The sequence below is a fragment of the Microcebus murinus genome, chromosome 13 (genome assembly GCF_040939455.1).
Source record: "Microcebus murinus isolate Inina chromosome 13, M.murinus_Inina_mat1.0, whole genome shotgun sequence".
In the NCBI taxonomy this organism is placed as follows: Eukaryota; Metazoa; Chordata; class Mammalia; order Primates; family Cheirogaleidae; genus Microcebus; species Microcebus murinus.
The window spans coordinates 37,942,255-37,954,859 of record NC_134116.1 but is presented as its reverse complement, the minus strand read 5'-3'; the positions used below and the strand labels follow the sequence as shown (position 1 = coordinate 37,954,859).

The following is a 12,605-nucleotide window of genomic DNA, read 5'->3' as shown; positions in this document are numbered from 1 at the left end:
TAATCCTAGCACTCTGGGAGGCTGAGGTGGGCGGATTGCTCGAGGTCAGGAGTTCAAAACCAGCCTGAGCAAGAGCAAGACCCCGTCTCTACTATAAATAGAAAGAAATTAATTGGCCAACTAATATATATATAAAATTAGCCGGGCATGGTGGCGCATGCCTGTAGTCCCAGCTACTTGGGAGGCTGAGGTAGAAGGATTGCTTGAGCCCAGGAGTTTGAGGTTGCTGTGAGCTAGGCTGATGCCATGGCACTCACTCTAGCCTGGTCAACAACCAAGACTCTGTCTCAAAAAAAAAAAAAAAAGAATGTATTCCAATTTCAAACAGCAAATTACAGCAAATTACAACACTGCTAAATCCGCAATTACTTTTGCACCAACCTAATAAATATGTTCACAAAAACCTAGATGCAGATTTCATATTTGTATACCTCTAACTTTAAAACAGCTCTTAACACTAAAACCAATTTACAAAATAACCACAAACAAAAGTATAAAACCAGTAACATTTATACTAACAACCTAAATCCAGCATGGAGAGAGATGTTCATTTTCAAAACAGGGTAAATACAGCACAGGTTCAGCATGATGATGCTACTAAGGACCCTGGGATTTTTCTTTGAACCACTTTTCTCTGTTTGAACTCCTGCAAAACCACACAGCAGCCCATCAGGCCAGGGGGCTGTACCTAACCTTAACATTTACATATTACAGCCACCTCTGTTCTTTCCTCTTTTACCCAAGGTAATGAAGACAACACCATTTAGTGCCAATGTTTCTGGCTTTATTATGCATGTTTTATAATGAAAGTAGGATGCATTATTTTTATATTTTATAATTTTATACTTTATATTATTTAATTATATACTTTATATATTATGATTATAATATATTATATTATAATATATAATTATATATTATAGTTTAATAACTTATCATTTATACTTTGTCATACCTTATAATATTTATGTACTTTATAATTCAATAAAATATATTCAAATACATGGCTGTACCTGTTCTTAAATACATATCCAAATGATTTTTTTATTCTAAGCTACAGTTATAAGGGCTTTAAATACTGTTGAGTTATAGTTTCTTTTCCTGCCATTCCTAAAGACACTAAGTAGAAGAAACACCAGAGTTCAGCTTTACTAGCCTAACAAACCACACAGACTTTTGTCAGTCTTATAAAATTTTATGCTATTACTTTTTCCTACTTATATTAAACATCTCCACAGTTAAATATGCTTATTAAATTTGTAAGATAATAATTAATGCTGAATGCATGCTTGGATATAGTTACGCCAGTATGTACTTTTGTTTTAATGCCAGTAGTTGGAGCATCATCAGGGAACTTTTTAGAACTGGAAACTGAGGGTAGATTCCAGCATAAGGCTCCCACCATAAAACAGTCCCTTGTAGCTGGGAGCCTCTGGGCACATGTTTCTGCCTTTCCCTCAGATACTGCAGTCAAGATGCTACCACAGAGCCAAGGCAGATCAACTTCCACCTCAGACTAGGGGGAGGAGAGAGGCAAAAATGATTATAGCAAATAAAAAAAGAGATAAATCTCTCTGTCCATTGTACAAACTACTTAGAAAGCAGAGAGAGGTGGAAACTTCCAGATTTCTGTTTCTATCATATTATGTATGACTAGTATATTCCCAAAGGCACTGACCATCAACTACAAAGAACTGAGAAATGACTTTGTTAAAATATATTGACAAAAATTGAGTTGAAAACTGGTTGGTTACCTAAATAAAGCTTAGACAATAATAAATATTTTTAAGAGGAACAATAAAACTGTAGATTCAGAGAACTGACAGCTGGAACAACTGACATTAAAGCCATTTTTTTAAATGGCTTTTATCAAAAAGACAGGCGATAACAAATGCCAGTGAGGATGTGGAGAAAGGGAACCCTCATACACTGTTGGGGGGAGTATAAATTAGTGCAAACACTATGAAGAACAGTATGGAGGTTCCCTTAAAAAACTAAAAATAGTACTACATATTACCCAGCAATCCCGCTGGTAGGTGTATATCAAAGAAAGGAAATTAGTATATCAAAAAGATATCTGTACTCCCATGTTTATTGCAGTACTATTCACGATAGCCAAGATTTGGAATCAACCTAAGTGTCCATCAACAGATAAATGGATAAAGAAATTGTAGTACATATACACAATGGAATATTATCCAGCTATTAAAAAGAATGAAATCCTGTCATTTGCAACATCAATGGAACAGAAGAACACTATGTTAAGTAAAATAAGCCAAGCACAGAAAAGATAAATCTTGCATGTTCTCACTCTTATGTGGGAGCTAAATATTAAAACCATTGATCTCATGGAGACAGAATAGAATAATGGTTACCAAAGGTTGGGAAGGGTGGTAAGAAGGAGGAGAATAAAGGATGGTTAATAGGTGCAAAAACATAGAAAGATAGAATGAACAGTATTTGATAGCACAACAAAGTGACAATAGTCAACGAAAAGTTATAGTATACTTTAAAATAACTAAGAGTGGAATTGGAATGTTCCTAACACAAAGAAATGATAAATGCTTGAGGTGATGACTATCTCAATTACCCTGAGTTGATTCATACACATTGTATGCCCACATCAAAACATCACATGTACCCTATAAATATGTACCCTATAACTATCATGCACTCATAATAATTAAAAATTAAAAAATTTTTTAAATTCATTTTTTAGTGTTAAGAACACAATTTGTGAAGTCTCTTTAAAGTCATTCTTACAAGCTTCAAGAAATATATACACAAACAAAACCAATAAAAATTATAACAATCATGTTTTTGCTTTTAAATGATTGTTCATCCTATAATTATGAAATATAATCATGATGTTAAAGTCACTTTTAATCTCCAATATTTATAAATAATAACTCCTGCTTTGTTTTTTATTGCAGCGAAATACATATAACATAAAACAACTTCTTTTTAATATAGAAATTGAGATAATGCTACACAGTCTCTTTTTGAAAGTGGATAAAAACAAATATTTGCAGAATATTAGTGACCTACCCCAGATCTCAGGAAGACAATCAAATATTCTTGCTTCTCCAACCTGTTTTAAGTCGACAACTCACTTTATGCCAGTGGGATCTTAAAGAGCCTATATATTTAGGGCCTTTTCCTAGTTCAAATATCCAAGTTTGCCTGAAATATGCTAAACTTGCTGACATTCCTCTTATATAAGACCGCATAGGCTTGAATAAGTAGGGACGGATCTGTGATGGCATACATTTAACCCCCACCTCCACCTCCCTGCACCTGGGAGAAATAGCTACACATCAGGCCAGTGTGGCTGAGTGATTCTGATACATATCCTTAAGTTGACTCGGACCTACCAGGGAGGCAAGGAGCCAGAAGGCACATCACCATGGCAACTCCCCACAACAGACTCAAGCTATGAGCATAGGGCTTCCAACTCTGAGGTCACATGTAGCTCCATCCTTGAAAAAGACATGTGAGTAGATATTCTTCAAAACAGTATCATTTTATCTCAGAAACAACAATCTTCCAACTCAGCGTGTCTCTGCATCAATGCAAACTTTGCCATTTAGCTATGGTGACCATATTTCCCAATCTGCCCTGAACTGTCCAGGTTATGCTTATGTAATTATTGGTGGTGCCCCTTTGGGTAATAAAAGTCATCCCAGATCAAACAGTAAATTATATGGTCAGCCTAGGCCCATTGCAGAAAAGGAACAGGCATGAGAGACAAACCAGAGGCAAGTGTATTTGGAGATGTTTGCAGTCCTACTGCTCTGGGCTACCTTCCAGACTTTCTTCAGTGACTGCAGAAAACACTTAGGAGACTTTCTTAACAATGATCTTAAATCCAAATAAATAACTCTTCACTTCAAATGCAGAACTCAGGACAAAGCAAACAGCAGGTCTTCTTCCTTCTGACTTCAAGGGTACCTGGAACCATCCAGAGCCTATTCTATATGAAGCATAGTCCTGGATGATAATATGTTGAACTGACCCGTTTTACACAACCTGCTGCAGAATTATCACTTTTGGGAATTTTACTTGTAAATTCTTCCAAAACAATGGTCCCAACTCCCTCTACTAAGAGAGCCCTATTAAGTGAACTCAAATGCTCAAAAGGAAACGTGACAAATAGCACACGATGTCAATGTGTGTACTTGTCCACTCAACAAATACTTAAACCAAAGATCAAAAGAGGCAGCCCATGGATCTCTGAAGCCAGCCCTCAGATGTGTATCATTTGGCCCAGAGAAAATTCTTAAATGTTTAAAATATTTGCCAATACTTTAAAATGTGGAGTCATACATAAAAATTCAGATTTCCACTCTCTTGGGAAAGCAGCAGCTCTGCAGCACTGGGCTTGCATTCCATGCTTGCAATTTCCAACTAGAGCTAAGAAGCACCTTGAGAAAGAACACCCACTACCCAGTCCTCCACGGTCCTCACTCAACCCTCCTCCTAGGCACCATGGTTTGTAAACCCTGATTAATGGCTAGAGATAATCCCTAGGGAGACTCTATCCGGCCCTTCATATTAATGAGCCTCTGGCAGGGATTCTCCATGTTCGGAGCAAATAGGAATTCATATCTTTAGTTCAAGGACTCATCAGGGAAATGGCAATGAACAGGAAAGTTGGGGTTTTTTTCCCTATCAGAAAGCCATATTCACCACTCCCACTAGACGAAAGAAGGAAAATGAGCCCAAATATGTTAATATTTGTAAAGTAATAGCACACTTGGCCTTGAACTCTTAAATATACAATGGAGGCAAATAAAATGATGTTTTTAATTGACCTCTTACCAGTCCAGGAGGCACTCAAAGGCTTCTGTTGAGAATTGAAGGTACATGACCATCAATGAAACCAAGCAATAATGTGTCATGTATCAGATCTGAAGAAAGTAACTTTAACATAAACCACCACCGACAGTCATGAAATGTTCCTTAAAGTCCTGGAAAAATGCAATTTGTTCTATTTCACCACCAGAACCAGAAAATTTTAATATAATAAAGATGTGATAACTTTCAGAAACTTTCCATTTTCAACATACGTGAGAGCTAAAAATAAGTTTTAAACAAATGATCCTAAAATGAAATTCATTTAATCATGGTTAGGACTTTGAGATAATCTGTAGTAAAGTAGTTTGCCATAAATATAACAATGATCACAAATTAGAATTGCTCTCTTCATATTGGGAGTTCTGACTGTCACTATATTAAACTGTTTTACAGAGTTAACTGATGAAATCTCGAACAATGAACTTTTATTGTCTTCAATTCAGCTACAGGCCTTTTGTGAAAAGGCTACTGGACAAAGTCTTTCAAGTACAGACACAAGAATTATGAAATAAGAAAAAATTAAAGCTTTATTTATAGGATGTTTTTCTCCTCTGACTATTATTAATTTCTCAGCTCCCAAAAGAAAGCCATATGGTGCAACCTGAGACTATTTATTTTTATTTTTATTTAAACAAAACTATTTTTTCAAAGAACCTAAAGTACTCTGCAAACATTAAATAATCATTTTTAAAACAGCATTTTGGGAGCTTTTGACATGGGGGGAAAAACTCTTTACTCATTAAAGGAAAAAAGCCTGTTTTCCAAGGCACAATCACTGTAGTAAAGTCTTCCTCTCGCTGTTAGGAAAGGAATGTATCTGTTTTTATGTAAGTAAAAGTTCACGGTTTGGTAACAACACTTCGATTTAGTAAACTCTGAAGAAACAATATTAGAAACAAAAATGAAAAAAAACATTTTTAAAAATATTAGAAGCCTCTTCTACACTGATTTTTAAATCACCCCGGCATGTATTGATTCTTCCTCCAGTAAGTGTGTGAAAAACTGCAAAAAGGGACATCTTCCCACTCAAAATCCAAATGCAGAATCGTACTTTACTGACGATCTGACAAAGTCTGGGAACTTTTCCCCCAAGCCTCTCTCCAAAATCGCCTCCCAGACCGGAGACCTGCAGGTGCTGTGTGACAATGACGCGACCCGCCAAACGGATTAAGGTGCAGGACTCCACGGAGATTGAGAACCAGTGAGCAGCCTCCAGGAACCCAACCTTTTTTTCTCCCGCGTTCCCTCTTACCCACACACATACACCCACGCACACACACCCACGCACACACCGGCGAAGGCCCGGCAAGCCATCTCCAGTCACACCCCAGTCACACCCCAAACACCGCGCTCGTCCTGGGACGCACGCCTCTCCCCGCGTCCTCCTCGGACGCTCCAGCTCCTCCTCCAGCCCGGGACCGCTCTCGGTCTCTCTCTCTCCTGCTTTTGCGGGCCGTCTGCCCCGCCGCCCGCCCAGCCCCCGAACACCTTCCCTCCCACTCCCAGGTCCCAGGAGGGGGAACAAGCGGGCGCTCAAGCGCGCCACGTGGAACGCGCGCGCCAGCAGCCCGGCCAGAGTCGGTCCTTAAAGTGGGGTCCCTGCCCCTCCGGCCGTGCCCCCCATCCCCAGGGCCCGGGCCCGCCCCCGCGCCTCTCAGCCCGGGTCTTGCCTGGTTGGGGTCTGTGGCGCGGAAAACGTGGCAGGCCATCTGCGACTCGGGGTCGTCTGGCTGCGCCTTGATCAGGTAGGCAAAGTAGGTGAGGTCGTGGCTGTTGTGGATGAAGCGCGAGATGTGCTGCGCCTTGTGCTCGAAGATGAACACGGCCGGGTTGGGCTGCGCGGCCGCGGGGCTGGTGCCCCCCGAGGCCCCTGCGCCCGGCGCGGGGACGCAGCGCAGGAAGGGCGCGCTGAGCACCAGGATCACCTCGCGGGCCGCCGGCGCCCCGCAGCCTCCCGCCTCGGGCTTCTGGCTGCGCCGGCGGATCTCTGCCATGAGCCAGGGCAGCATGGGCAGCGTGGTCCTGCGGTCCAGGCACGACCCCCCCACGTACCACAGCCGGAACCGCTTGTCGCCCGGCTTCCCAGCGCCCGGCTCGGGCTCCAGGGGGTGCGGGAACGGCTCATCCTGAATGCAGCTAGGCGGCTCCATAACTCACGCCTCACGAGGGCACCGGGGAGGCCGGCCAGGCGCGCCGCGCCCCCAACTCCCGCGCTGAAGGCGCGCCGAAACGGTGCCGAGCGCGGCACCGGTCACCCGCGCCCGCCTCGGAGCGGCGCGACCGCGAACTCCGCGCCTCAGCGGCCCTGCCCCATGCGGCGCTTCCCCGGGCGCGGCTCCCGGGCGCGGGCGGCGGGCACCGAGGCGAGTGCCCGGCAGCCAGACGGGCAGCAGAGGACGGCTTAAATGGGCATCCTCCGTTCTCGGGCCCGCGGGTCCGGGTTTCCCTGTTCCTCCGCCGCGGGTCTGCAGGGTCAGAGGACGAGGCCGAGGGCCCCCGCCGCCGCCCGCTCCGGCGCTGCGAGCCCGCTGCGGCCGCCGCGCTCTCCTCCCCGCCGGCAGGCACGGGGAGGCTGGGCGGGGAACGGGGCTGTGGGCGGGAGGGGGCGACTCGGGGCGGAGCTGACTCCTACCAGGGTGACCGGCTGTCACCTGGAAGGTCGGGGCCGCCCGCTGCGGCGCGGTCAGTCCTCGGGAAGGGCCTCCGAGAACTGCTCCGAAGGAAAATAACAAAAACAGAACGTGGCCTCGCGGGGCCTGCCCTCCTCCCGCCGCCGCTGAGCCCCGCTCGCTGCTCCTCCTCCTAGTGTTCCCGTCCCTCCCTCGCTCCTTCCTTCCTTCCTTCCCCGCCGCTTCTTTAATCGGGCTGCTACCCCGCCTCCCGTCCGGCGGGCGCAGAGCGTCGCCTGCGAGAGCTAATCTGCGAAGTGGCCTCTCCGCCTCTCCCTCCGACCCCCGCCCCTCCACCCCGCCCCTGGGCAGCAGCCCGAGCCTGGGGCGGGCACTGCTGGGACCAGCCCGGCCTCTCTGCGTCTGCCGCGGTCGGTCTTCTCCCGGGCATCTCTGCTGCCCCCTGGAGAGCGGGCCACTGGCAATGGGGCGCTGGGATTTTTTTTTTCCCTTGGTTTCAGTTCCTTCCAAAGTCAGCATGTTGATTTCTGAATCCTCTTTCCTAATAATATCAAAAAATCTCGTGTTGTAAATCACAATATTATGACAAAGTGTTTTTAATCCCAGTTTTCACTTTAAAATATAGCATGGCTATATTAAAATAGACGTATTTTCCTAGTTCTTAGTGCAACCAGCTTCTTAAAATATGGAGAAATTATATTTTATTTGTTATATGTCCCCAGTTCAGAGCTAACGTAGGGATTTCTTATTCTTCTATATGTGGTAATGCATGTTTTCAAAGAACTCAAAAAACATGTTAGAGAGAAGTTGGACCATTCTAATTTTAAAACAGAGAAGTATTTATTTTCCCATTTCAGCAAATTGGAATCAGTGTCTCTTTTTACTCTTACTCTTACCGAACAGTAAGAATTGGATAAGAGGTAAACATAAAACAAATGTGAAAAACATATTTTCCTGACTTTCTTCCAAGTTGCTTAAGAGAAAGAATGAAAACTCAGGTTTCTCTTTGTTTTATATTAATGGTGTTCTCACTTTCTATTAGGCCCTGGGACCTATTTAGGTAAGATATATATATAACCACTGCCATTATTTCTATTCTGAATTTCTGGTGGGCATCCTGATGGCTCTCTTACTAATAAGCATCTAAGCTTCAAGATGGTAACATTAATTGATTAGAATAAGTCATGTGGTTACATTTCTTGGAAAATCTTTGTGCAAAATAGACCCATGTCTTCAAGAAGCAATGAAAAGTTCTTGGACTGACACCTTCTAGAACCTCTCCTACACAGAAACTCTCTTACACAAATCCCATTTCTTTAGGCTACATATCTGAAATGTGCAAAATGAGAAAGAAATAAACAAAGATATGGAGAAAGCACAGAAGTCTTTTAGATTCTACCAAATCAACCAGTTTAGGAGCTCAGATTGAATGTGGAGCCCCAGCAAACCAGTTCCTACTAGACTAATAAGTAAAGTAGCAAAGAAAACACTTTTGCTTATTGACGGAAAGACAGGGGAATTGTCTTTTATTCCATGTCATGCTAAGTATGATTGCTTTCTGCTCTGGAACGCTCTTCGCCCTTCCCTTGTAATGTTTCTGTGATGCTTATTTTACCATACGTTTATGAGCATTATAACTGTCTGTCGATATCTGATCCTCTCTGCATCCTGACACTTGGGAAGATAGCTCTTTCCTGCCCCCTTGAAGTTAGCCACAGTCATATGACTTGTTGTGACAGTGAAGTGTGAACAGAAGAGACATGGGTCAGGTCTAGGTAGAGGCATTTACTTGCCAGTAGTCTAGGCTCCAGCTTAGAGCCTAGTAGTCTTGCTCTCCAGACCACTCTTCCCCTCTGGCTGTTGTAACGGGAACAATATATGGCTAAGGAGGTGCCTCCTGATCAAAGCAGCCCTGAATGCTGAGCCAACGCACGTGGACAGCCTGGAGAATCTCCCAGGCCCACAGCAGACTCCTTATAGTAAGAAATAAACTTTTGGCCAGGCATAGTGGCTCACACCTGTGATCCCACCACTTTGGGAGGCCAAGGCAGGAGGATCACTTGAGGCTAGGAGTTCCAGACGAGCCTTGAGCAACATAGACAGACCTGTCTCTACAAAAAAAAAAAAAAAAAAAAATTAGCCGGGGGTATACCTGTAGTCACAGCTACTTGGGAGGCTGAAGCAGGCAGATCACTTGGCCCGGGAGTTTGAGGTTACAGAGAGCTATGATGATATGAGGATGCCACAGTAGCCTGGGCAGCAGAGTGAGACCCTGTCTCAAAAAAAAAAAAATTAACTTTTGTTCTGTTTAGCCACGGAGATTATGCGGTTGTTCCCTACCTTTTATTAATCTATCCTATCCTAGCTAATAAAATTGTTATACTCTAGTATGTATTAACAATGTTTTATATAAGTTGTTTTATAATCATTTATACATTTGACTTAGTACATACATGAACTAGATCGGAAGCTATTGAAGCTATTGACTCCCTAAGACCATTGTATCACCTGCAGAACTTTACAGAATTTTGTGCACATAAAAAGTACTCACTTATATATTTATCACTTGAATTTAGAAATAGATAAGAGGACAAAATACAACTAAAAAATATTTAGTAGGTGTGATACAGAATATGCAAATCTATAATGTTTACTAACTGGTGAGGCAATAAATCAGCCTCTGGCCCCTAGCCCTTTTACTCTCAACCCTATCGATCCCTTCGAAAAATGGTCCAAAGAGTGTGCTCATGAAAAACATTTCCAACAAACTGATGGAAATTTCTCCTGAGTAGTTCTGTAGATACCTCTATCAATGATATCCAAAAGTGAATGGTTATTATTATTATTTTTAAAAGTGTTCCTAGCTGGGCACAGTGGCTCACACCTGTAGTTCCAGCACTTTGGGAGGCCAAAGTGAGAGGATCACTTGAGGCTGGGAGTTTGAGACCAGCTAGGCAACATACCGAGACCCATCAGTACAAAAATATTCTTAAAAATCAACCGAGCATGGTAGTGCATGCCTGTAGTCCCAGCTACTTGGGAGGCCAAGGCAGGAGAATCGCTTGAGCCCAGGAATTCGAGGTTACAGTGAGCTATGATGACACCACTGCACTCCAGCCTGGACAACAGAGTGAGACCCTGTCTCTAAATAAATAAAGTGTTCCTCTAATATCCCAACCTAAATTAATGGGATCAATATTAATTAAAAGTTGTAAGATGCAGTCAAATCCTAGTTTAAAAGTTAATGCCGCATGAGAAATATAAGGGCCTGAGCTGCGGTGATTGTGTAAGACTGGAAAGATTTGTTGTAGTTTCTTACCTCGTTTCCCTGATCCCAAGCACAAGTATGTTCTCTCTCTCTCATTATCTCTCTCTCATTCTCTCTATCTCCCCCCTCTTCCATTCTGTGCCCCCACCATATCTACTTTTCTTCTCTGCCTAACAATCTCTAAATAAAGGTACATTTCCTAAGCACAAAGCTCAAACCTTTTTAGTTATATTTGCCACTTCCCAATCCCCTATTCTCACATCCAGATAATCTCTTCCCTCCCAGACATATTACAGTACATGCTCACGTCTTTATGGGGTTTCACCAGCTTCTTCCTCTCCCTGATTGCCTTTTCTTCCCATCGCCCCAAAACTTGAATTTCCTCCATCCTTAACTACTTGAATATCCATCCATTCATTCTTCAAGAGTCATCTCTTTTGTGAAGATGTTTCTTACTTCCCCAGCTAGAGTTAATGACCTTCTCTTCTTTGCCCCCTTTTCCATGCATTCCATCCTCATCACATTCTTTATAATTTGGGGGTACTTTGTCTTTATTCCTTCTCAAACCCAGAGTATCTTGAGAAAAGGGATTATTTGTTTTGTCTTGTATTTTCCTCCAGCAGAAAGCACAGTAGCTGACACTTACTAGCTACTTAATAAATGTTGAATGAATGGAATTGAATAAATAGCAAATTAGAATTTAAGAAATTAAAGATTAAGAACAAAGTTTTAATACCACAGAGGTGACATACCAAATGACTTAATTAGCTAATTTCAGGTTACATAGCAAATACATCCACCAGCTAATTATAAAATACTAGAAAATAACAGAATGCTTCCCAAAAATTGTGATGGAATTCTGACTGGGGCCACAAACAAAATACTGACTGAACAGAATTTTGAGATATTAACAAGGGTTTTCCCCCATTGTTCCCTGTGACCTTACCCTAGCTCAGGCAGCTGGCTGGGGCATTCTGTCTTCTTGCTTCAGGGAATGGATGACACAGCAGAACACAGAGAACAAAAGAGTCCATTCTGAGCTTTCAGGCTTCAAAAGCCAAGGACCTGGCAAAGTCAAAAGATTTGGAATATATGCATTAAGAGTCGATTTCTCTTGCTCTAGGTACTAAAGAGAGTGTCCTCAAACTTGGAAGATGGAGGAGAAAAAAGAGAAAATAAGAGAGCTTATTCTATGGATCTCCTATGGATCTCCAGAGAGGGGATCTAGGCTTCGTCTCCCTTAGCTGAGCCAGAGAAGGAGGCCATCAAACCCCAGAGCAGAAGCCTGTGCTTGTCTGTTCCTAGGGTAGCCCAGGAAACCTGCAAGACCTTAGCATTTTCCCATGATCATCCTGGAAGAGGGAGCAGAAGAAGGGGAGAGATCATATGAACAGAAGACCTAGAACAGCCTCTGGAAATGACGTGAATGCCCTGCATGGCAAAGGAAGCACAGGTTGTTTTCCTGTGCAGCCAAGGGAAGAATGCAGGGGCGAGCCAAGTCAGCAAACTGAAGACGTCTTGCAGTCAGAACCAGGAGGACACAGTGGAGGCCTAGGATGACAGCCCTATGGGAAGTCTACAAATCGTCCTGTCCAGTCTAAAGCTGGAAAGCAGAAGTCTCCAAAAAGAAATTCTCAAAAAAGAAAAGGAAAGAAAGTGTGTTTATGATTGGGCAGGATAGAGGGAAGATTAGATAGAATATCTAATATAATTGAATTCCTGGTTAGTATGACAGATTGGCTTCCCATGCATCCACAGTCCAAATACATAAATAAATAAATAAAAATGCTTGATACAAAAAAAAAAACTTAAATAACTATGAAAATAAGAAAGAGATATTCCCAAATACC

The 12,605-nt window shown here is 42.9% G+C and overlaps 1 protein-coding gene across 3 annotated transcripts in view; it reads right to left on the bottom strand.

Annotated features, from left to right (window-relative positions):
- Positions 1-7,153, bottom strand: part of TBC1D4 (TBC1 domain family member 4) — a 173,457-nt gene extending 166,304 nt beyond the window's left edge. For all 3 annotated transcript variants that reach the window (XM_076009372.1, XM_076009373.1, XM_076009374.1), the window contains exon 1: positions 6,528-7,153. In XM_076009372.1, the coding sequence (XP_075865487.1) occupies positions 6,528-7,007 (480 nt within the window). In that variant the 5' untranslated portion in view covers positions 7,008-7,153. The remainder of the gene's footprint in view (positions 1-6,527) is intronic.
- Positions 7,154-12,605: the final 5,452 nt, after the last annotated feature.